At 35.2% G+C, this 24,952-nt stretch overlaps 1 protein-coding gene across 11 annotated transcripts in view; it reads left to right on the forward strand.

Moving 5' to 3' along the window:
• Nucleotides 1-658: 658 nt before the first annotated feature.
• The window catches only part of OMA1 (OMA1 zinc metallopeptidase), a 53,646-nt gene continuing 29,352 nt past the window's right edge, over nt 659-24,952 (forward strand). For 8 of the 11 annotated variants that reach the window (XR_004140785.2, XR_004140783.2, XR_004140784.2 and 5 more), the window contains exons 1-7: nt 717-779; nt 8,032-8,550; nt 10,995-11,223; nt 13,673-13,846; nt 13,946-14,053; nt 16,658-16,786; nt 19,965-20,039. Coding sequence is in view for 6 of the 11 variants with exons in the window: in XM_010984569.3 (XP_010982871.1) it covers nt 8,051-8,550; nt 10,995-11,223; nt 13,673-13,846; nt 13,946-14,053; nt 16,658-16,786; nt 19,965-20,039 (1,215 nt within the window). In the remaining 5 variants the exon portion in view is untranslated. Of the gene's footprint in view, nt 677-716; nt 780-2,034; nt 3,223-8,031; nt 8,551-10,994; nt 11,224-13,672; nt 13,847-13,945; nt 14,054-16,657; nt 16,787-19,964; nt 20,040-24,952 lie in introns of those variants that run through there. The other 3 variants (XM_064493534.1, XM_031465220.2, XM_010984570.3) reach the window with 3 other exon arrangements.

A 24,952-nucleotide genomic window follows, 5' to 3' on the forward strand; every position in this document is an offset into this window, starting at 1 on the left:
CTCAAAGGCAAAAACCGCGATGAAAAAGATGGATAGATCTGTCTATATTAAAATTCTAAAAATTATGTATATATGCAGACATGAATTAAAGTTGAAAGACAAATGTCAGGAAGGGGAAATGTTACATGAACAACAGCCAATTCTTAAATGTTCTCCGCTGTATCCCTGGCACTTAGGATACATTTAGTGCTCAATAAATATTTTTTTTGGTGGAATGAATGAAGTGTACTATACACATGGCTGCAGCCAGCTATTTTTAACTAACTTCCAGGTGCTTCAGGTTATACTTCATCTTCCTTCAAATGTGCCACTCCAGAAGCCATGTGAAAGCAGAGTTTTCACACTTCAAAGACTACTTCTATCAGTGCAACTTCAGAACCAAGAAACCTTAGTCTTTTGGCAGCCCTCGAGTCTCTTTCCTTTTCGCCAGCACTGCCTGAGAGTCTACAGCGGGCTCAGCCTTGCCTGGATCACTCTTTAGAGGACCCAAGTCGGGTTCCAAGACATGAGTTAAGCGATGTTTCCAGGCAAGCAGCCCAGCCCACAGCCACGTCCCTCCTCCGACCAGGCGAGGGCGCTAGAGCGCCACAGCCACTTCTGCTCCCGGGCCCGCAGGGAGAACGACTCTGGGCGGGTGTATTGACTGACCGGTGTGGGCGGAGCAGAAGGCGCCCAGGTCAGTGCCGAGGGCAGGAAGTGAGGAGGCGGGGCTTCTCTGGCGGGGTGTGCGCGTGCTCAAAGGTCGGGTCGGAGGAGTCTTCGCTTTTGCCACCGCTAGGGTCTGTCTTTGTGGGGACGCCTTTGCCCTGCCTTTAGGAGTTGGGCTGGGCCCAGGGTGGGGGCCAGAGTACTGGAGCTGGGTGGGGAGAGCTTCGAGGGGCGCTAGGGCGAGGAGCTGGGGCTCGTGCGGACCCGGCGGGGGTGGGGTGGCGAGGTGGGGGTGGTGAGGGAGAGACAACCGGGCGTCTGGCTGGAGTCGGGGAGCCGGGCGAGTGGGAAAGGGGGACGTGGGAGTAAGGCCTCTTTCTCCCCCCTTGTCCCTTCTTTGCGTGAAGTGCAGGGACCCCGGGATGCTGCCCTGGCTGCGCGGGAGTTGCAAATTGGCAGGTTGCTGCGTTTCCTGGTTAGATAGCCTCCGCCTCCTCCCAGCCTTTCCTTGTCCTTAGCGGCCCCCTTTTAAAAATTGTTTCTTGTTAACGCAGAATCGTGCGTCTCACAGTGATACCTTCACCTGTGCAAAACCGCTTGCAGCTGCTTAAGACATCTTGCGACTCAATCCCCCTCTTTTGCCTCCTCACTCTTAAAGTAGAGAAAATAGAAGTTTTCCTACCTACCGCCTACAATGAAAAGTAGAAAATTCCTTGTCTAAACTGTTGTAGGGGATTTAATTTCTTCATGAAGTTGTCTACAAAAAGCGTTTTTTATGCTATATAAATAATGTTGCTTGTCTATGTAAAATGGAGCAACAGTTGTATTGTGCCCTGCAGTCCTCAGTGAGAAATTTTAGTCCAGGGAGATGAAAATACCCCATTGGGAATCCAGGGATTGATCAACTGTAGTGACTCCGACCAGTGCCATGTAACCCTCACTCAAAGGATTTAGGCTCATTTCCATCATTCTCAGCCATGGTTAAGGGGTACAGTCTGACATTTGGAAGCTTAAGATCCAAGTCTGTTGCCTTCCAATTTATTATTTTTTTTAAGCCTTCCATCATGTGTGTACTTTGTGGGAATAATTATGTTAAAGTACGTGTACTATTTTTGCCAACCTGACAGCTGTTTCCATAGAAACTAGAGAAGAAATAGTGGTTTTCAGCAGAGCTGTTAAAACTGTCTTCCAGGCTTCAGCTGAGTGCCCGTGAGTGCTGTACTTGCTCATTCTGAGATGGTACTTAAAGAATTAAGGATCTGAAATGTTCTTAGAGGCTAACAATCCAAATTGTTTAATTTTCTCACATCATTAATTTGGTAATCCTAGAAGTCTGCCAGCTATGTTTGTTGACCTGCTACAGTTCTTTGAAGAGGCTGTGTCTGCCCTGATTTCTTTAGTCTGCTCTGTGTAGTCTAGTGATTTGCTCTTTGAAGATGTATAAATAGATTTCCTCTCCCATTCTTTACCCTTTCTTAAGGATAAACCAGGGATTACAATATATCAGGCACCGTTTCTGTTCTAGGTGACACTTGATTGTCAGTGATATAATGATAGTGTTTTTACTTATATGTGTATAGTGTTTGAGGCTTTTGCTTTTGACACCTTCTGTGTCAGTAGAATAATTTAAAAAATTTCACAGAAGTCATGAACGATGAGAAGTTTGCTTGACATGTGAGCAAGAGCTAAGCAGTGTAAATAAATGTGCATAGACATAGACGTGAGAGCTTTTCTGAGAGCTCTAAGTAAATCAGTGGGTCTGGAGCTTAGGAGTGGGTGAAGGAGGAGTGGGGAAGGTGCCTGGAGAAATAGAGGTGGTTTTATGAGAGGTCTGGTCTACAATATGAAGCAGTTTGTTGAAGCCCATGGAAACCAATGGAAATTACAAAAATATTTGCCTTTATTGGTTTGGGGGCTTATAAAGTAATAATACATCCTGTAAAAAATTAAGCAGCACAGAAATATATAAGGTGGAAATACTAAATCCCTTACAACCATCATCCTGCTACCCAAAATAATCACTGTGAATACGTTTGTGTATATTCCTTCAGATTCATTTATATTTGTATATACTAGCTTGTGCTAGCATTGCTATTCTTGCACGTTGGGTAGAGATTTTTGTCTGTTTTGTTTTCTGTGGTATCCCTAGCATCCAGAAGGGTGTGTGGTGTGGTGTGTAGTAGGCATTTATGAAATATTTAATGAATGGATGAATAACATTATTCAGAGGTCAAAAACTGAGCGGGGTCTGTGTATCAGTAGGGACAAACATGGCAATTTAGTCCTGCCCCCTAAACTGAGGCTGTAGAATGCATTTACAAAAAGGGAGTGTAGTTGGTTAAGTGTCTGAACCTTGTTTACTACAGGAATGGAAAGAAAGTGTGCTTCTGTCTTTTTTTTTGCAGTTTCGACTTCTAGTAGATTTTCTATATTATTTTAGGTACACTTTCCTGTTTGAAATAAATCTTAAAAAAGTATTTTTTTCTGCATCTATCCAAATGGCATAAAAAGTAAAAGTTGCCTTCCTCAACTATCCTGCTGCCTGATACCCTTTTTTAAAAAAAAATTTGTACGGTACGTAGCACTTAACAAAGAACTGTATTTTACTGTCTCCTAATAGTCTTACTGAAGTACTTTTTTCTCCTCAACAAGATTATAACCTGAGGTGAGGGATTGAATTTGGCATGGAACTCACATGCCACCTAGCCAGTGAAGAATCTTAATAGCTACTCAAATACTAATTTTAAAATACTTTCCAGGCTTCAGATATTTTACCGCTTATCAGCTAGATTCAAAAAGGAAAAAGAAAACTAGAAAGTATCTTGTTAACAAACTGTTGTATATCAGCTTGGACTCTACTGATTTAAAATTGGTAGTAATTAAAAAATGGTTAACTAGGAGTTAATGTTTATTTAGCATACCCTTTATTCGCATTATACGTTAGTAATGGAAAGGCAGAATGTATGAAGTATGTAAAAAATTGGAGTACTTTTCTAATGGTTTGATATGTAGGTAATACTATTTATATGAAAACTGATGTTCTGAAGCATCTTCCCAGATAATATTGTATTAGCCTAGGTTGAGTTAAGATTTATGTATTTCTCCCCCAACTTTTGTTATGAAGGTTTTGAACATTAAAACAACTGAAAAAAAATTTAATGAGCACATATATAACTACCACTTAGCTATAAAGATTGTTAGCATTTTACTGTATTGTCTTTATGTCCTGTGTGTATATGTGCATATACTTTTATTACAATATTTGAAAGTTTTATTTATTATGAAGAAGAGAATTCAGCTAATATTTCAGGTATAAAATATTCACCTACATAACCACATCATTATAAGAAAATAAGTGATACTTACCTAAAGTAACCTAAAAGCAAATTCATACTCAGATTACCCCAATAGTCCCAGTTATCTTCTAAACTAGTTTTTCTTCTTTCAAACTAGGATCTAATCAAAGTGCACACGTTGCATTTGTCTCTTTTTACTAACTTAAAAAAAAAAAGCTTATTTGCTGTATAGTTGGTATACAATAAATTGTACACATTTAAACTGTGTATGTTTTGATTATGTGTATATCTGTGAACCAATGCCACAGTCAGAACAGTGAACATTTTAACTGCCCCCAAAACTTTGTAATGCCTCCCTTGCCCCTCTTTACCCCTCCATCCTCCAATTTCTCTGTAACTATAAATCAGTTTGCATTTTCTACAGATTATATTTTAGAGCTGGAATCGTGGAGTATGGTTTTGGTGGGAGACTGGTGTTTTTTCCTGTGTATGTTTTCCCTTTGTGTGAGTCTGTCTTCTCTTGCTTGCTAGTATATAGAAATAAAATTGTTTTTGTGTGTTAACTCTTGTATCCTGCCACCTTAAACTCATTCTAATAGCTTTTTTTGGGTAGATTTCTTTGGATTTTCTGGATAGACAATCATGTTATCTACAAATGAAGACCATTTTACTTACTTATTCTTGTCTAGATGTCATTTATTTAGTTATGTATGTATGTGTGTACATTTTGCACTGACTAGGATCTCCAGTACAGTGTTGAATAGAAGTGGGGAGAGCGTACATCCTTGCCTGATCTTAGGAGGAAAGTATAGTCTTTCACCAATAAAAATGCTGTTGGCTCTAGGTTTCTATAGATGTCCTAGTTTACTGAGAGTTTTTATCAGGGTTAGATGTTGGATTTTATCAGATGTCTTTACTGTGTCTTTTGAGATGATCAGGTGTTTCTTTTTTCAGTTAGTAGGGTGAATTACACTGATTTGTGAATTTTTATTCAACCTTGCATTCCTGGGACGAACCTCCCTTGGTCATGATGTTATTGTCTTCTTAATATATTGTTGAATTAGATTTTCTAAAATACCGTTAAGAATTTTTGTGTCTGTGTTCATGAGGGATATTACTCTATAGTCTTCTTAAAAAAATTTTTTTTTCTGTCTTTGGTGTCAGGGTAATGCTGGTTTTATGGAATGAGTTGAAAGCTATTCATTTTTAATTTCCTGAAAGAGTTTATATAGAATTATTAATTTATCTTTAAATGTTTGATAGAATTCCCAAGTGAAGCCTTTGGTCCTGGAGCTTTCTATGTGGGAATGTTTTTAAGTATAAATTCAGTTTTTAAAAATTGGGTATAGGGCTCTTCAGGTTATTTATTTTTTTCATGAGTGAGCTCTGGTAGTTTATGTTTTACAAGGAATGTATCCATTTAATCTAAGATGTCAAAGTTAAGATTTTTTTCTTTCATTGGTTTTAAGAAATTTGTATGATATATCTTGGAGTAGTTTCCTTTGTGTTTCCTGTGTGTGTGGCTTGTTGAACTTCTTGCATTTGTGGTTTTACAGTTTTTATCAAATTTGGAAAATTTGGGGCATGATTTTTTCAAGTTGTTTTTTTTCTATTATCCCTCCCCCTTTTGGGGGACTCCATTTACATGTGTATTCGGTTACTTGAGTTAGCCCACACCTCATTGATGCTCTATGCATTTTTAAAAGCCTGTTTTCTCTGCATGTCATTTTGGATGGTTTCTATTGATATGTCATGTTCATACGTCTTTATTTCTATAATGTCTAACCTAGTGTTAGTCTCATCCAGTGTAATTTTCGTCTAAGACATTGTAGTTTTCTAATCCAGAAGTTCAGTGTAGGTCTTTGAAAAAGAATATATTCCATGGCTCTATGTAACATGCTCAGACTTTCTTTTAGCTTCTTAAACATATGTGATATAGTTATAATAACTAATACTACTAATACTGCAATTTGTGTTATCTAGGAGTTAGTTGCTATTGATTGATATTCCTCATAATCACAGGTCACATAGCATGCCTGATAATTTTTATTTATAAATTGTTCCTTGTTAAGTGTTGGATATTTTTGTATTCTTATAAATATTCTTGAACATTTTCTTCTAGAATGAGGCTACTTAGAAACAGTTTGATCTTTTGGGGTGTTGTGTTTAATCTCTGTTAGGTAGGACCAGAGCAGCTTTTAGTCTAGGACTAATGTTTCTCTCATATTGAGGCAAAAAACCCTTCTGAGTACTTTACCCAATGCCTTTCAATTAAAAGGTTTTCTACTTTGGAGCGTGGGAGCAGGCACTGTGCTCTGCCCTGTGTGAGTCCTGTATATTGTTCCTCTAATGTCAGCTGGTCTTTGCCAGCTTTGGGGAGTATTCTCACATGTATGCCCTGATCAGGACTCAGCTAAATACACAAGGTGGATTTTCTGCAGCAATCTGGAGTTACTTCTCTGTGCAGCTCTGTCTTCTCTTGTACTCTGCTCTGTGAGCTCCAGCCACCGTGGCCTACTTGAATTCCTAGCTTCATCCCTTTAATGTAGGGGGACCACTGGGCTGTGCTAGGTTTCCCCTCTCTGCATAGGGCCTGGAAACTTTCTCTAAGGGATAACTGGGGCAATCGTAGGGCTCACCTTATTTGTTTTCCATCTCTCAGGAATGACTGTTCTTGTCTGATGTCCAGTATGTTGGAACCATTGTTTTACTTACTCTTTTTTTTCTTTTATTGAAGTATAGTTGATTTACAATGTTGTGTTAGTTTCAGGTGTACAGCAAAGTGAATCAGTTATATATATATATATATTTTCAGATTATTTTCCATTATTACAAGATATTGAATATAATTCCTTGCACTATACAGTAAATCATTGTTGCTTATCTATTTTATATATAGTAGTTTGTATCTGTTAATCCATACTTTTAATTATCCTCCCCCTCTTACCCTTTGGTAACCATAAGTTTGTTTTCTATGTCTGTGAATCTGTTGTTTTGTATATAGACTCATTTGTATTTTTTTAAAATTCTATGTAATGTGATATCATAATATTTGTCTTTAAAGTCCATCCATCTTGCTGCAAATGGCATTATTTTCATTCTTTTTTATGGCGGAGTAGTATTCTGTTGTATATGTGTACCACATCTTCTTAAGCTCATTGTCTGTTGATAGGGACTTGGGTTGTTTCCATTGGCTATTGTAAATAGTGCTCCTGTGAACATTGGGGTGCATGTATCTTTTTGAATTAGAGTTTTCATCTTTTTTGGTTATTTGCCTAGGAATAGGATTGATGGATCATATAGTAGCTATATTTTTAGTTTTTAAGAGATCCTCCGTACTGTTTCCTGTAGTGGCTGCACCAATTTACATTGCCACAGATAGTGTAGTAGGGTTCCCTTTTCTCCACACTCTCTAGCATTTATTATTTGTAGACTTCTTGATGTTAGCTATTCTGACCAGTGTAGGGTGATACCTCATTGTGGTTTTGATTTGCATTTCTCTAGTAATTAGCGATTTTGAGCTTCTTTTCATCTGTATGTCTTTGGAAAAATGTTTGTTTAGGTCTTCATATTCAGTTTTTTTATGAGAGGATAAGTCACTGGTCCCTCTTACTCTGTCTTGATGTGAATCAGAAGTCCCAGTATTATGTTTGAAAGGAAAAAATTTGTATTTTAAAAATACATTTTATGTTAGATTTTACTATTCCCTTAAATACTCTTTCCCCCAGTTACTGTTACTTGCTGAAACTTAGTGCTGTTTTTGTTTAATCCGTTTCTTATTTCCCAAATTTATCTGTTAAAATAGAAATAGACTTCCCAAAATAAAAGTGAAAAATGAAAAGAGGGAAGGAAAATAATCCAAGTTTTGAAAGTACAGGTTCTTGAGTTAAAAAAAAAAAATAAAGACATAATATCTGTTTGATTTTTATTGCTAAGAGGCATTGATGCAGGGGTGGTGAGTAGAAACCCAAGGTAATTTAGTCAGAGATGAGTAAAGAAAAGAAAGCCTTTTTCATAAGTGTTGTATTCTCAGTTTGGTTAATAAGTGTTTTGTAGGGATATTTATAGTTTATATTTTGTGTTCCAGATAATCAAGCAAAACAGAGATGAGCTTCATCCATGGACTGCAGTCTGCTGCTAGAAACTGTGTTTTCTTCCGCTTCAGTTTACTGACCAACTGGAGAAAATGTCACACACTAGCTGTAACTTCACTGGACTATCCTCAAGTGAAAATTAACCGTACAGTAAATAAGTCTCAAGACCTGGGACTAAATCAGGGTGATAGACTGACTTTTCTTCCTGAAAACTATCATTTCTATAGGACTTTTAATAGCAAAAGAACAGGATGCTTCTTGAGCACCAGCATTAAGGAAATTGGGATGGTTTCCCAAAAATGTACTGCCTGGAATAACTCTTTTTCTAGACAGCATCTGAGGAAAGAAATTCCAGGAGTTTCTCCTCTTTCAGTATCTTGTCCTCTAAACTGTTTGCCCGTAAGTGACCTCAGGAGTTTCCATACTTCTCCACGGTTTCAAGCTGCTCCAGTTCCTCTCTTGCTGATGATTCTTAAACCAGTGCAGAAACTACTTGCAATCATTGTGGGCAGGTAAAATGCTTTTTAAAAAACAAACTTTTCTGTTAAAAAGTATCTGCAGAACTACCCTTTGAAAGAAAACTTGTTTGATTTCCCTTCCAGATTTAGCTCAGAATTAAGTTTCTGAACAGTTGGTTCTACCTAGTTTTGTTATGTATGACTTAATAATCTTGAAATCATTTACTGCATATTATAGAAATGTGATCTTTAAAATTTTTTCTTATATATTTTGTGTAGACACTATTTAAAAGAGCTTGTATTTATGATTACGAGAATCAGAAATGTTTGTTACAGCTCGCTCATATGTAAGAATAGTACTTACAAACATTACTTTTTAGTTCATGGAGTTTGAGGCAATGGATCATGAAACTGAAGAACTTCACTTATATGAGAAAGGGCTCATTCCTAGCCAAGTCAGCTCTTAATTAGTATTTGTTTTTCTATTCTATTTCCAACAAATCTTTATTTTCTCTTTGTGGTCCTTTATAATAATTAATGTTTTGATAGCTAAATAGTACTTTATATTTAATTTGAACCTCCCCCTCATAATTAATCCTGTTTTCTCTTATTTGCTTCATGAAAATTGAAGAACGATAAATTTAAGCATTATCTCCTTGTAAAGCTTTCTTTCGTTTGATAACTATGAAGTGCCTTCTAGCCTTACTTCCGTATTAACCAACCCAGTTTTCTTTTTGTCAAAAATCGAGGACTTGTACTCTGTAATTTATTGTGTTCTTTGTGATGAGGCATTAACGCCCAGAAAATATACAGCTAATTTAGCTTTCAATTTAAATAATGATTGCTAAGCCAAAGCTAGACAATAATTAAAGCAGCAAAAGCAGATTTTATTCAGGACTTTTGCAGTAGGAGAAGGCAGACCTCTATATAGAATCAGTGTAAGTTCTGAATACAGCATGGGTGAGTGGGCAGGATGGGGGCTGGTGGATGGAAAATTACAGACAGAAGACATCAGGAGTCAGGGCAAGATTCTAGCTTAACTGATCTACCAGGGCTCTTGCTGAAGGCAGCAAGGGTGAGCAGACATCCCCTGGGTGGTGATGAATAATAAGGAGCTGATTAGATATCAAAAGTAATTAGATCTGGAGGAGCGGGGATTCTGGCTGAATTGACCTAGCAGGATTCTTGCTGTTGGACAATGCTGAGATGAACATAGGAGTCCAAAAGTCAAGGCCTACTTGAAAAAGAGATCAGGCAGGTCTGAGTAGAGTTTGCTGGAGGGGAGAATCTTTGTCACAACTCAGCTCAGGTGCTTGGGCCAATAGCTCTTTTTCATTCTTTTTAATTATTTAACTGTCTTGTTGTTGTTACTATTGTAAATCACCTAACATTTTCTTTTAGGATATACTTTCATACATTTTAAATAAATACTAATGTCATATAAAGTTTTAAATTGAAAATAAGTATACTTCATAGTTTGATCTAAGTCTTTTTTAGGTTAAAACACTTTAAAGGCATTTTAGGTGTGTCACTTAACAAAACTAAGGTAACTTAAAGAAGTTGTTGCATAAAATACATTTTGAATGATGTATATATTTTAAATTTTGGTTGTAATTTCATAGGTAAACTCAACAAGGAACAGTTTTTGTCCCAGTGTTGGAAACATTGCTTGTCAAAAATGTCTCTGAACCCTGATAAGCAGCAGAGAGTACATTGTTGCCTGGTGGAATTGGATCGCCTTGATGTTATCTATAAAATCTCTCAGTTCTGTATTTACAGTGCTTATGCTCTTCATATTACCTCTCCTTTGTCATGTTCTTGAGGGGTTCGTGGAGTTTCTGCGACTGAGCAATATTTGTTTCTAAAACCAATACTGAGAGTTCCCCTTGTACCTTGCTGACATACTGGCAGATCGTGCCAAATGCTTGATGTCTGATGAGCAGTAGGGGGAATGGTAGTTAAAGGTATAGCTTTACTGAACCATGGCCCCCTCGGATGTTTACTTGGGCAATTCATCCCTGCTGTCACGTTGCCTTTCTTGCCTGGCTTTCCTCTTGTTACCTTTCTGACTTTGGACAAATGGTTTAACTTCTCTGTATCAATTTTCTCTTCCGTAGCAGGGTTACTGTGAAGATTAAATGAGATGACATTTGTATAGCAATGGGAAGAGTACTGTGAATGTGCTAAACAGTCAATACATGTTAACTAGTGGTAGTTGTAGTAAAACAGCTTCTCACTTAGCACTTACCTTTAAAATAACTGCAGAAGAAAATTTAGCCGAACATTAGAATTTTTAACTATAGTTTTTTAGCTATAGCTCTGTATAACTGATTACTTTTTCATCATTTAGCTAAGAATTTTATAAACTGAAAAAATCATCTATACAGAGAAATATAAAAATTCAAGTGTTTGACAAAATTTTAGCATAAGTGTTATGTTGATTCAATGATATGTACTAATTCTATTACCAGAACTTTGAATTTTTCTTTTTGCTCTAGGGGCATAAGAAAATGGTGGCAGGCACTTCCTCCTAACAAGAAGGAACTATTTAAAGAAAGTATAAGGAAGAATAAATGGAAGTTATTCCTTGGTTTGAGTAGTTCTGGATTGCTCTTTGTAGTGTTTTATTTTACTCACCTGGAAGTGAGTCCAGTCACAGGAAGGCGCAAGCTACTATTATTGGGGAAAGAACATTTCAGACTTTTATCAGAACTGGAATATGAAGCAGTAAGTAGTAAGAATTGTTTTCAATTAGATTGCTTGATGAAGTACTCGAAGCAGGGAAGTTTCTTAAATATGAAAGATGTGCTACTTTATTTTAACCTTTGATAGGAAATTAGCATTTTTTTCCAAAAGGCCTCAGACCTTTCATACTTAGTGTTCCTGCTGTCTGCATTGCTTTTCCTCCCGTTAACCCAGCTAACTCCTGCTCATCACATGTCACCTTGAATGTCACGTTCTTAGGAAAGCCTTCTTGGATTATCCTGACTGGGTTAGGCAGGGTGGCTGCCTTAGGCTCTAGTGGGTGTCCTTCACAGAGACTGCGTTTTGAATCAGTCATTTGTCATTGTGCTTAGTGCTTGGCTATATTGGGGTTAGGTCTCCTCCTTTTATTTTTTCTTTGCATACTGTAGTTTTCTTCTAAAATGCTTATCATGAAGGTAACCTAATAATTATTTGCATAATTATTTGCTGATCTGTCTCCCTTGCTAGACTAGCTCCATGGGGACAGAGACCCTGTCTGTTTTATCTATCATTTTATCTTAAGTACTGTACAAAGTAGTGCTTTATATATATTTTTTGGATAAATAGATCTGTAATCTGAATTTTTGCACCTTGAAAATAAAGTAGAACAAGATCTTTTTTTTCCCCTCAAACATCAATTTTCACAACTTACTGTATTTTCTGAATGCAAAATAAAGTTGGAATTAACTTGGAAAATATAATAACTCAGGTAGTTAACCATTTCATACCAGTAGTGAGTGCCTTGAGGGCAGATCATCTTCTACCTCTTGTGCTTAGCGCATACACAGTATAGACAGACCTCATTTTATTGTGCTTCACGTTATTACACTTTGCAGATACTGCATTTTTGAAAAATTGGAGGTTTGTGGCAACACTGCGTCGAGCAAGTCTTACCGGCGCCATTTTTCCAACAGCATTTGCTTACTTCATATCTGAGTCACGTTTCAGTAATTCTTGCAATATTTCAAACTTTTTCATTATTATTATATTTGTTACAGTGATCTATGATCTGTGATCTTTTATTGTTTTAAAAAAGATTATGACTTGCTCAAGGCTCAGATGATGGTTAGCATTTTTTAGCTAAATTAAAGTATTCTTTAAGGTATGTACATAATTTTTTTAGACATAGTGCTATTGCACATACTATCTGCAATATAGTGTAAACGTAGCTTTTATATGCACTGGGGAACCAAAAAATTCATGTGACTCCCTTTATTGAGATACTCACTTTACTGTGTGGTCTGGACAGGAGCCCACAGTACATCCTAGGTATACCTGTATATGCTCAATTAATGTTTGTTGAATTGAAATCTTATAGGCTCACTTGACAGTTTTGGCACGGTCGGATCGTTATATATTTTTATTTCAATTGAGCTTCTGAGTTTGTCAATGGAAAGTTACTACAAAAAAGTAACAATGGTCTTAATTAAGATTGTTCTTAATAAAGACAAGACCAATCTCTTCTATACAGAGTTTATTACAGAGATTTGAGATGTGTTTTAGAATAGTCTAGTCAGAGGCATGTTTGAGGAAAGTGTTAAGATTGAGAAAGGCCTAGTGTTAAGTTAGTGCGTCTTCTACTATTTATATCACTAAGACACTTTAAAAAATTATATACATGTACATATGTATTTTCTTTTTTTCTTATTTTTGTCCTGCAAGTGTAATAGCTGCTTGATATGAAAATTCAAATACATGTTCTCACAGGATTATCATAAAGTACTGTAGTTACATATAACCTTTGTTGTATGTACTTCAGTGGTTTTGTTTTACACAGTTTACACTGGTGACTTGTACTTTTAAAAAATGCTAATTGATATGAAGACTTTTAAATTCATACTCTATAAAATCATCTATTTTTAATGCATCTCAAGGAAGAAGGTTACAAACTTGATTCATATGTGTAAGAAATTATAGGTTTTCCAGAAATTTAATATTTTTAGAATATCCTTAATTTTCTAAGTACACTTGAAAGAGTCCTTCATGAATATAGATTCAGAAAAAGTGTCTTCATATGGTAGGTAGTCTAAGTCAGCATAGTATAGAGAAAATGATATGCCATTCTGTTCTAAAATTTCAGCAATTTCCTTTCAGTCTATGTGGGTAAAACACTTTAAAATTAATAAGATATTGTCCTTTTTTTGGTAGGTGTTTAACTTTATTATTAAGTATAGGGTGTTTATTCAGTATGTTATGAAAGTAATTTTCTTCTGTATTTTATTTTCTTATACGATATCTTTATGTTCTCTAGACAATGTTTTGTTTTCTAAAATATTTGGAAAAGTAGAAATAATATTTAAGCATTTTATTTGTTTATAGGCTAATGGAAGAGATAAATGAAATTTTTACTTCAACCAATTTATATGAAAAATCTTATTAAATTGTAGAGCTTACGCTCTCTTAAAGACTACTTTTCTTTTTAATCTTTCAGTGGATGGAAGAATTTAAAAATGATATGCTTCCTGAGAAAGACGCCCGATATGTGACTGTTAAAGAGGTGGTTCATCATTTAATTGAATGCAATAAAGATATTCCAGGGATCTCTGAGATCAATTGGATTATTCATGTGGTTGATTCCCCAGATATAAATGCCTTTGTGCTTCCAGTAAGCAAGTGTTACCCAGCCTAATTCTTAATTGTTAAATTTAACGTTCTTGTTTTCTATGGTGTTCTAGTTGCTTACATTATTTTCTTTATGGTGCAGAATGGACAAGTGTTTATCTTCACTGGGCTTTTAAATAGTGTGACTGATATTCATCAGCTTTCCTTCCTTCTGGGCCATGAAATTGCACATGCAGTACTTGGGCATGCTGTAAGTACCTACAATGAAGGATCTGTTGTTGAAACACTCCTTTGAAGCTAGCAAGTTAAATCTTTCAGGGAAATGATTCTTTTCAGTTCTTTTTTTTTTTTTTTAAATGATGGAATTTTAGTTTTCTTGTAATTGACTTATTCTGTTACCTGAAAAATTATGATTGGCTAATTTTGAGATTTTTTGTGGTCTTTAGTATTTGATACTGAATAATTAGTGTTTCTCTTAAATGCTGTTTTTATCACCTGTCTCTTTTGCTAAAAAGTAATTATTCTCAACCTCTAAGTACTTCAAATTAGATTTTAAACTTTCCATAATTATTAACATACTTATAATCTAGTCAGAAAATTAACTGTAGGAAAGTGATATTACTATTTAAGCAGTAAATTAGTTTTCTTGCCTTTTTATTCATTCTCAGAGGATAGCTTAGAGCATCTTTGAAAATGTCTAGAATGATATGCCATACATAATTAATGCAGAGTAATACTAATGATACCTTGCCATTTTACAGTTTACTGAGCTTTTTAATATGTACCTTCTCATTCGTAATTTTAACACCATCCTCATGGGGTAGGTATTTAATATCCCTTACATTATATACGAGGACTCTAATATTTAAAAAGACCCTAGGTAACATGACTAAAGTGATAGACTGGCAGAATTGGAACTATAACCAAAGTCTTCTGTTTGCAAGTCCAGTACTGCTTCCTTTTACCACAGTTAACTGGTTAACTCTTCTTACAGATCATAGAAATCAGGTCGACTTGCTCTTGTGAATACACATCTGTTTGGCTTGGTATGAATGTAGAAAAATTATATATTTATTTACTCATTTTAATTTTTATTCATTAAAAATATGCATGGCTCATTTGTCCACATGATTAGAGAGAGAAATATTTTCTAATTGAAAACACGATGGTAAATAGTGAAAGGATTGTGAAATGCTGTATCAGAAATGCAAGTAATATTAACTTCAAGTGGAAATGAGAATGTTATTAATCCTCTAAAAGTCGTCTCAAATTCTGTTCCTTAGAAAATTAATAAGATGCAGTGGGCCTAAGTCATGCTATTCTGGAGTAATTATCTCCTTTATTTCTTCTGAGTTATAGGAACATTAAAAAAAATTTTTCCCTTAAACAGATATATACAAAAATAAATCTAAGCAGCTGAAATACATTGTCTTTCTAGAAATGGCATCATAACTGCAAAATCAATCAATTTTGGCTATTTTTAGCATTTAAAAGGTGTTCATTTCAGTACATTAATTTTTCTGGCACCTAGAGCAATGCCTTATTCAGCATAATGTTGTCATCCTTCGGTGCAAGAACAGTAATTAAATGAGACATAAAAAGGAAACAGCAGCCTTAAAAATAGGAAATAGTTATTAATTTTTTTTTGTTAGAAATCTTAGGTATTATCTCTTTTAGGAGTCTCCATTTTTATTTGATCTAGCCTTTTATGTTGTTTTCATTATTCCACAAATACAGATTTAAACTTTTTTTTTTTAGTTTTCTAAGATTATATAACAACAGTTATATACTTTAATAATTAATTGCAAGGATTTTCTCTTCTATAATGACTTCATCATTTGAAGTTCCACTCTTTAGTGCTAAAATAATTCCATAATTATTTTTCATGGCTCACAGTTGTTATAAAGAAGTGAAGAATGCTTCGTGAGGGCAGATGATACTAACAAGTATTCTAGGTGATTATTTTTAGTTTGTCAGCCATGCTTCATACATTCAAGCAATGATTCCTGTGGTTATCAGTATCAGCATTACAATACCATTTATTAATCAACTTTAGTGGAGAACAATGAACAATCCAGTGCATTAAACTTATATTTAGATATTACTACTCAAAACAACTATTTTAAGAAAACTTTTTTGGTTACTGCTATGAGTATACACAAAAATTCATATAACTAAATTTCCTGGTGGGAAATACCAGGCTGATAAAGTTGCAGACTTGCATAAATCTTCATATATTAGTTCATGAAATCCAAAAGACTTCTATTTAAAATTAATTTCCAGTATTTTTCTGAATTGTTCCTTGCTTTAACTGATTTATTTGTTAGGTAGTATTTGGTCTCTGTCCAAAAGTATAGCCATAATAAACACATTTATTTGATTATTAAAAAAGATTTAGTGATTGTATTAGAAACTATAACTGCTGGGTTTGTTCTTTTCCTAATAGCTGTGTGAATTTGGGCAACTCTTTTAACCTCTCTTATCATAGTTTATTTATAAACTAGGGAACAACTGTACCTATTTTACAAAATTTTTATACTTGTTAATATAAGAAACTGTAGGTTAATGAACCTGTCAGTGTATCTGAGTGATGGTAGTGGTTCAAGTAGATATTAGTTGAATGACTGAATGAATGAATGAATGAATAAATACATAAGTATGTAAGCAAGAGATAGGAAAAACAGACTGGGACAGGATAAAGCACACAGAAGAAAAGAACTTGCAATCTTACTTGGTGAAGTTCAGTTAAACACATGTAATTTTTAATGTGATTACACAAGATGAAACTAGAAAATGTAAGCATGTACTGTCTGAATTTATTAAGTGTTATTTTCATTGTTTTGATTTTTCTCAGGTAGAAAAGGCTAGCTTGGCTCATTTATTGGATTTCCTAGGTCTGATTTTTCTCACAATGATCTGGGCCATTTGTCCTCGAGATAGTTTGGCACTTTTGGGCCAGTGGATACAGTCTAAATTGCAGGAGGTAAGTCTGAGACAATAACTTGAATTTGCAATGGCCTGTGGTGAGGATATTTTAGTATTACCATAAAGCAGAAAATGCTAGGTATGTTTTCACATCTTGCATGAATCATATCATGAAATATGGGTCCTAACTTTTAGTGTTTTATGTTTTCTCATTTTTAGAGGATATTCTTAATAATTAGCATTCAAATTAGAAAATACTGCATCTCTCAAATGATGGAGATAGATGGGTTAGAAGGGCTTAGCAAATTTTGGCTAACTTTTTTTTTTGGGGGCATAGTTATTTTTCTTACAGAGAGAAAATGCAGTCACAAACCCTTTCTTTCCTTCTGTTCCTTTATCTTCAAACTTTCCACTTTTGTCTGTCGTAGTGACAGTGATGTACTCATGGGATGACTCTCCCTTCTTTCAAATATTTGTATATCGATGAGGAACTCGTAAAATCTGTAAACTTCCGTGGGCACAGGGTTGACAGAAGCTGCTTGACTACCCTCACCTCCTCACTCCTGGTTAAACTAATATTGCCTGGGCAATATTGAAAGGATATTATTAATAGGTGTTTGTTAACTTTTGTTTTTAGTACTTATGTGTAATGATAGTCATCTGATAAAATTTGTTAAGTCCTCCATTTTGTTCAGAACAGCATACTAGTGAAGTAGGTGGGTCTTGCAGTCTTGATAATTGCTTTGTTAACTATAATTAATTATTTTATTTTACATCTTTTGTCAAATATTTCCTCTTGTCCTGGGAGGTTTGATTAGGAACAATCTGTTATTTGTTTATTCAGTGATTTGTGGAGCACCCATCAGAGTGCCATCTGGGTGCTGTTTGAATCTAATGTGTAGAATTCTTTGAGATAAATTGCCTCTGCAATTGAATAACGAAGTCTTTTATTCAGTGTTACTGTATCATTTGGTTTCATTTATATTGAAATAAAGGTTCTTAAAGGGAAAAAGAAAAAATGATTATTGCTTAGGTTAGGGAATCTCATATTTTGAATTTTATTTTTATCATTGATGTGCTGGGATGTCAAAGAAGGTAATGTAGTTTTTTTTCCCCCTCATTTATCAATAGATAGCTTTTTCTGTAATGGAATCAGAAGATTAGGTCATAACTTGAAGCTGTTTCTCCTTTGAAATACTTGATGATCCTGCTACTTGAGTATAATTCTTTAATAATTAAACTTAAAGTAAGGATTACTTCTATTTGAACTCTTTTTCCCTAAATCAAGGCCTCCTCCAAATAATTTTGGTGACACGGACATATTTCTCTCTCTAGAAGCCTTTCTCATTGTGATTGGAGAGCAGAGGGGAATGCTGATAGTGAAGTTATTAAGGATGAAGAATTGCTGACTTTGTTTTTGGTCAGAGAAAGGAAGAGAGGAAAGAAGAAGTAGGGGCCCTCACTTAACCATTGGGGAATTACTTTTGTAATCTGAAAGATTTGGGTATAATGTAGCAGTCCTCATAGTGTGTCATCAGGTGAGATTTTGAGAGCTATTAGTAATAATTTTAACAGCTAACATTTTTTGAGCACTTACTATATATTAGGCACTAGGATACATACTATAGATTAATTTCATACGGGTATTAAACATATAGGCTCTGATCAGAAGGATCTGTGTTTGAATTTTATCTCTATTAGACCTAAATTCTATAAAACTTCAGCAGATTACTTACTATAGGTCTCTGTTTCTGTTTCTTTATCTGTAAATTTGAATAATAATAGTGGCTAACTCAAAGCATTATTGTGGGTTTAATGATACATTTAAAGCAGGATTTCTCAATATAAGCACGGTTGACATGTTGGACTAGATAATTCTTTGTTGTGGAGAATTGTCCTCTGCATTGCAGAATGTTCAATAGCCTCTGAACATTTAGATGCCTCTACACATCTGGCCTCTACCCACTGGATGCCAGTAGCACTCCTTCCTTCCTCTCAACCCTAGTTGTGACAATCAGAAATATCTCCAGACATTTGTAAATGTCCCCGAGGGACAACATTGCATCCAGTTGAGAACCACTGATTTAAAGCATTTAGCACAGTATCTGTTACAAAGTAAGGACTCAAAAAGTAGGACTTACTATTATTATTATTTGCTCATTTTATCCTCTCTGCAACTCTAGGAGTTTGGTACTGTTACTGCTCCATTTTACATATGATGCTAATGATAAAATTAGCCCAAAGCTAATCGTTAATAAGTATCAGCATTTGGGCTTGAACTTAAGTTTCTCTTCTTTTAAAACCAATGTTTTAAATCAGTTACACTACGAGTAGATTTGTTGGGACACCTGCAGACTGCTCATGGAGAGTGAAGACACTATGTAATATAGTTCAGCAACCTAAAACAGACATGACTGAGAAGGAAGTAAGTCATATCTAATGGTCATATGCTGTGGATTAGGTTGGTTATATTATTTCTAGCCATCACTGACATGTAACTACTTCTGAAAAATTGCTTCCCCAATTAATAGTTGTTTTCTCAAAAGTCCTGCCTATTGATCCATCTTCTACAAAGTTTTAGTACTTAATGAAAATTAGAATTTAACTGGAAAGCATTCACATAAATACAAGTAATTAGGAAAATTAAAGTTACAATATCTATTTGTATTTTTTTTATTGAAGTTGGAAGAAAAGTTCGTTTTCCTAACTAATCAATATTTAGAAAAAACAAAGAGGAAATTAAGATAGTATATCAAAAAAGAACATTCTGCTATATGGTTAATTTTTTAACTGAAATAAATCCTCTACTAGTGTTACTGGCTATTACATAACTATATTTTTTCAATTTTCTTTTAAAACTGTGAGATCAGAATGTTCCTTGGCCATATTAAAAGCCTACATCAGTAAGCTTTCTTAGGGAATCCTTTATGTAGTGAGTGGAGATTATAATTGGAAAAATACAAATACTCTATATGCTTGTGGACTCTCCAGAAGGTTGTAAGCATGGTTTTTTTTTTCCTTTATTCTCCATACTTTTAAAATATTAATCTCTGATGGAGGAAATAAAGGCTGCACTTTGTTTTATACCATGGTTTTCTTTAAATGTTAATCATGGAGAGCATAAAAACTGTATCCTAAGTGCTCCATGAAATTAATTAAAAAAATCTCATTTTGTTAATCCTTTTGTTATGACATAAATAGCATTAATGGAACTTTTCTTTCTTATTTCTTCTTAGTTTATGTTTGATAGACCATACAGTAGAACACTGGAGGCCGAAGCTGACGAAATTGGACTACAGCTTGCTGCAAAGGTAAAATATTTAGTAGTTGAGAATATATAGTGTCCTTCACATAGTGAAAGATAAATGTGAGTCGTCTTAATGAGGTTTGGCATGGGCAGTGAATGAGAGCTGGACTGTAAACAAGTTTTCATTAATGCCTTTTCAAGTCTGTGCCGTGTGGAAGCTATTGCTATCTTTGCTTTACTACTTCCACTTGTTTTGCTGATCTAAAGAGGCTTTTTGAGTAAGTAAGTTGATGTGTAGCTGTTTTTCCCCACTTGGAGAAAGATTTATCCTATTGTAGCTATAATCATGGCTGAGCAAACTGAAGTTTTACCATTTAAATAAACGGTAGAAGAGGCTTATTACTCTGTATCTTTCAGATTATTTTTGTTGCAGCCGATGGCTCCTTTCTGCTGGCCCCAGAGAGCAGCTCCCGGCCTCTGCCCTGGTTTAGGCTGGTTTTGTTAGTGTCGACTTACTAGGGCGCTTCATGCCTGGCTGCTATTTTTAATCACCTGTGATAACTGAGTATTATTAGTAGGATTTAACATTAGAAGTAAAACTGCATTTTTAAAAATGAGTGAAAACAATGCCACTTCACATGTTAAATTCAAATTGTATTTGATTCTTTGTTGAGTTTTCAGTAGTTATTAAAAGTCCTAACTATTGAAAATTACTGTTATGTGAATTTCTCATTATGAGTTATGGATTATGGAGTTATTTATGTATTGAATTTCATAAATCAAGATATTACTTATTCACAAAAGCAGTGCTATTTGAATATTACATAAGCAGGATTAAGTGAATTATCAGACTGCATAGATTAAGAGGTTTCCAGATAATGGGCCATAGATGGGCTCTATCAAGAATTAACTAATTTTAATGTACTATACAGTCTATGAAATTTTCCCTTTAGGTAAGTGCATTCTGTGTTCTGGTTAAGAAATCTTTACTTATTTCAATAAATGTTCCTGTTTTATTTCCAAGAAGTTTTATTTTGTTAAAATAAGAACATGTAAAGAAAATTTCATATTAAAATGTAAGAAAGTGGTCAAGATAATTTTTTTCCCATGTGGATATGTAATAGACTCAGCACTGTTTATTGAAGAGTTGTCTTTTCTCCACTACACTTCAGTGTCTCTTCATCATAAATGTGGGAGGCTATGTGTTAGTCTGTTTCTGACCATTCCAAAAAAAAAAAAAATAGTATATAGATTGGAAAGGAAGCAATAAATCTGTCATTATTCACAGACAACTGTGTATATGTTAAACCTAAAAGAATCTATGCACTATTAGAGTTAAGTGAATTTAGTAAGGTTGCTGGGTATAAAGTCAATTATAGAAACAAACTGTATTTCTATACATAAGCAAATTTATTTTTTCAATGACACCTTTTATAATAGCACCAAAAAAATGTCAAACACTTAGCAATAAATCTAAAAAAAATGTGTAAGTTCTATACACAAAAAAATTTCGAAACATCACTAAAAGAAATTAAAGAACATCTAAATAAACGGACAAATACACCATCCATGGATTGTAAGACTCTGTGCTATTGACATTAGTCAGCTGACGCCAGATTGATCTATATTCAGTGTACACAATTCCAATCAAATCCCAAGCATGTTTTTGTATAGATGGGTGATTTTACAAGCTGATTCTGAAATAGATATGAAAAAGCAAAGCACCAAGAATAGCCAAGTCAATCTTGCAGAACAACATTGGAAGACAGAGACTATCACATATCAAGACTTATTACATAGCTGCAATGACAATGTGGTATTTACCCAAAGATAAATAAAAGGCCAATGGGATCCAACAGGGAGTCCAGTTTGCGACCCCTCTACCACAATTATATTTCTCAAGGTCAGCTTGTCTCCCTATATGTTGTCATATCCCATGCTTACTTAGCCACCTTTATCTTTTTCTTTCCCTTAGTAGCATTTGATCCTATTAACTGTACTCCCCTTTAAAAAATATGTGTCTATTTGTGAGTGTAGGTCCACATTTAATTATAACATAGAAAGTCATTTAGTGTTATAAACTCATAATAGAAAATAACAGCCCTCACTGCCCTCAGCCTTATACCCCAGAGGTGAAAATCATAACTTCTTTTAGCTCATATTTACCTCTATATTCCTACATAATGCATTTATTTTGTATTTTATTGATTCATTATGTTTAGACATTATTGATTTCTTATAAAATATTTAGTCTGTTTTCTTACTGTTGTCTTTAGAGTGTTCTTTACATATTCTGTATATAGTCATTTGTTAGGTATGTAATTTGAAAATAGTTTTTCTTCATCTGTGGCTCATCTTTTCTTTTTATTAACAGGGATATTTTTGCAGAGTAAGCATTTTAAATTTTGACAAAATGCAATTTGCAGAATCACTGAGTAAATTCTGCACCAATTTCTGGGGCAAGCTGCTTTCTGATACCTTGCCCGACCAATTCCAGCCACTCTTACAGCCTTAAACTTCTGTCTTCTAACATGTTGGCTCAGCCAAGCTCATCATGCTCTGCTTGGGTTCTACCTCCCTGTGTTGTGGTCAGGCAACTGCCCCCGGGCAGAGAGCAGGGGCAAATCTAGGGATCACTTACATGTTTCTCTTCTCTCTGGGATCACAGGCTTATCCTGCCTCTTGTCTAGTACCTGAAAACATGTGCCTCATATATTCTGCTCAATTTTATAGTTGTTCATGTTGGGAGGACAGGTCCAGTACTAGTTACTCTCATGGATGGGAGTGCAGATTTCCAAATTTGTGATTCATGATTTTCTGTCCCTATTTTATAAGAAGGCACTAAGAAACTTTTCACAAGGTCTGTGAAACCAAGTACTGAACCTTTCTGGAGTCCCCTTAGTGTGTGTGTGTGTGTGTGTGTGTGTTGGGGTGTTGTTAATCAGCTGCCAAAGAAGCACTACAGTGTACTGATAATGAGTGAGCTCTAAAACCAGACTGCCTAAGGTTGAGAATCTGCTCTGCCCGAGAGAGTACTAGTTTTGTGACCTTGGGCAAGTTGTTTGTCCTTTCTGTACTTCAGGTATCCTCATCAGTGTGAAAGAAACAATAATGGGGCCTATATCATAGAGTCACACAGTTAAAGTCCTAAGAGCATGAATCTTCTAATCATTTGTATTCAAATGTTGGCCTGTTACTCTTTCTGTTTCACAAGTATCTCAAACTTAATATATTCAATGTTAAATCTTTGATTTCTCCTTATACCTATTTCTCTTCTAGTCCCCCTTTTTCCAAAATTATACCACCTTCTGTTCAGTTGCTTTTGGAGAAAATCTGGAGTCTTCCTTAGTACTTCCCTCTTCTTTATCATTTACACATAATCTTTCACCAAGTCCTGGTAGTTCTGTCCATAAAGTATATCTCATTATGTTTTCATTTTTATTATCAGCATCTTTTACATGGACTTATGCACCAACCTCACTGTAGTTTTCATTGACTCAATCATCCTCGCCTGATTTTATCCTCTACCCTGCTGCAAATAAGAGTTAGGTCCAGTGAGCTATGATGCTCACTTTATCAAGGTAAGACTTAGATGGACATGGGCCAGCATCTGCCACCAAATTCTTCCATTTCTGGACTGACTAACCCCCTACTTCTGATTGACAAATTCTTTTTCATATTGGTTAATACAAGCAGTTAGGAGACCAATCTTTGAGGCCCAGGTGTTGCTCTCTTTAAATTGATGTACATAGCTTTTCTCTGATCTGTTGTGTTGATTTTCATTTATTAGTTCAACATATATTTAGTGTGTGCCTACCATTTACTGGAAAGTAGCGATCACAGTACTTACACAAGTGATAATTAGCCTGGTGAAGATGCTGATGGCGGTGTTTTTGGCATGGCGGCAGCAATGTTCAAAGGCAAGAGAAATGATCGCCTAGTCCAGGAGTTGAAAATTCTGTATGGCTGAAATGCAGATAGATTTCAAGGGCACTGATGTCAAGTGATAAAACTGGAAGGTAGGTAGAGACTGCTCATTAGCAATTTTAAGGATTTAAGGACTTTTTGTGGTTTGAGCTCTGGTCTCCTCAGCATGACTGTAGGCCAATCAGTTAACCTCTTCAGGTCTGTTTTCTACTCTGAAAAATGGGAATAATGATGGTACCTGTTTCAGAGGTTAATTTGGATATCCACTTGATTCTTATTTGTGGCTTGCGTCCTCTTTTTGGACACTGATGCATCAGACTCCCTTAACTTCTTACCATTTAGTATTCAGATCACATAACAGAATTCTCTTACTCCTAATTTTGTCCTTATTAGGCAGCCTTTTGATTAAGCTTGGCATTCTCTGTACCATGCCCCTGAGGGAGAGAACATACTGACTTGAGGACACAAGTGCCCTGTACCCTTGTAGTTTGGGTAGTTACACTTACTGCTGTAAACTAGTACGTTGGCGTTCTGATTTTATGTCAGTCTTGTGAGCTTGTTTAATGGGGGCTGTTCCTGAGAGACAGATCTATTGCTCATATGCTGTCTCATTGGATTTATGGGCTTTTAAGGCCAAGGGCTAAACAGAATATGGAAGATTTATTAAAATCAAGTTACTCACGAGGCCTCTCTCAAAATAGACAGTTTGCCTTCTCTAGAGCACTCTACGTCTGCTCTGCTGTGGGCTGTGAGTGCGTTTATTTTGTATATTTACATTCTTATAGTTGTTTTAATTTTTCATTTATATTTATCATTATGTAAATAATCAATGACAGATATAAAAGCTGGTAGGACTGAGGTGTGACTTAAGCATTGAATAACAACTAGCTGTCCAGTTGTCAGCTGACAAAAAGATGTCCTGTGAAATGTTTGATTTTGTTGTGTGTGTATTCATTTGTTACTATAAGGAGAATTTGACACTTTACAGTCATTTACAGGAATGACTTTTGTTTATTTGACTTCACAGACAGCTAAATCATGAATTATTTT

The sequence above is a fragment of the Camelus dromedarius genome, chromosome 14, assembly GCF_036321535.1.
Source record: "Camelus dromedarius isolate mCamDro1 chromosome 14, mCamDro1.pat, whole genome shotgun sequence".
In the NCBI taxonomy this organism is placed as follows: Eukaryota; Metazoa; Chordata; class Mammalia; order Artiodactyla; family Camelidae; genus Camelus; species Camelus dromedarius.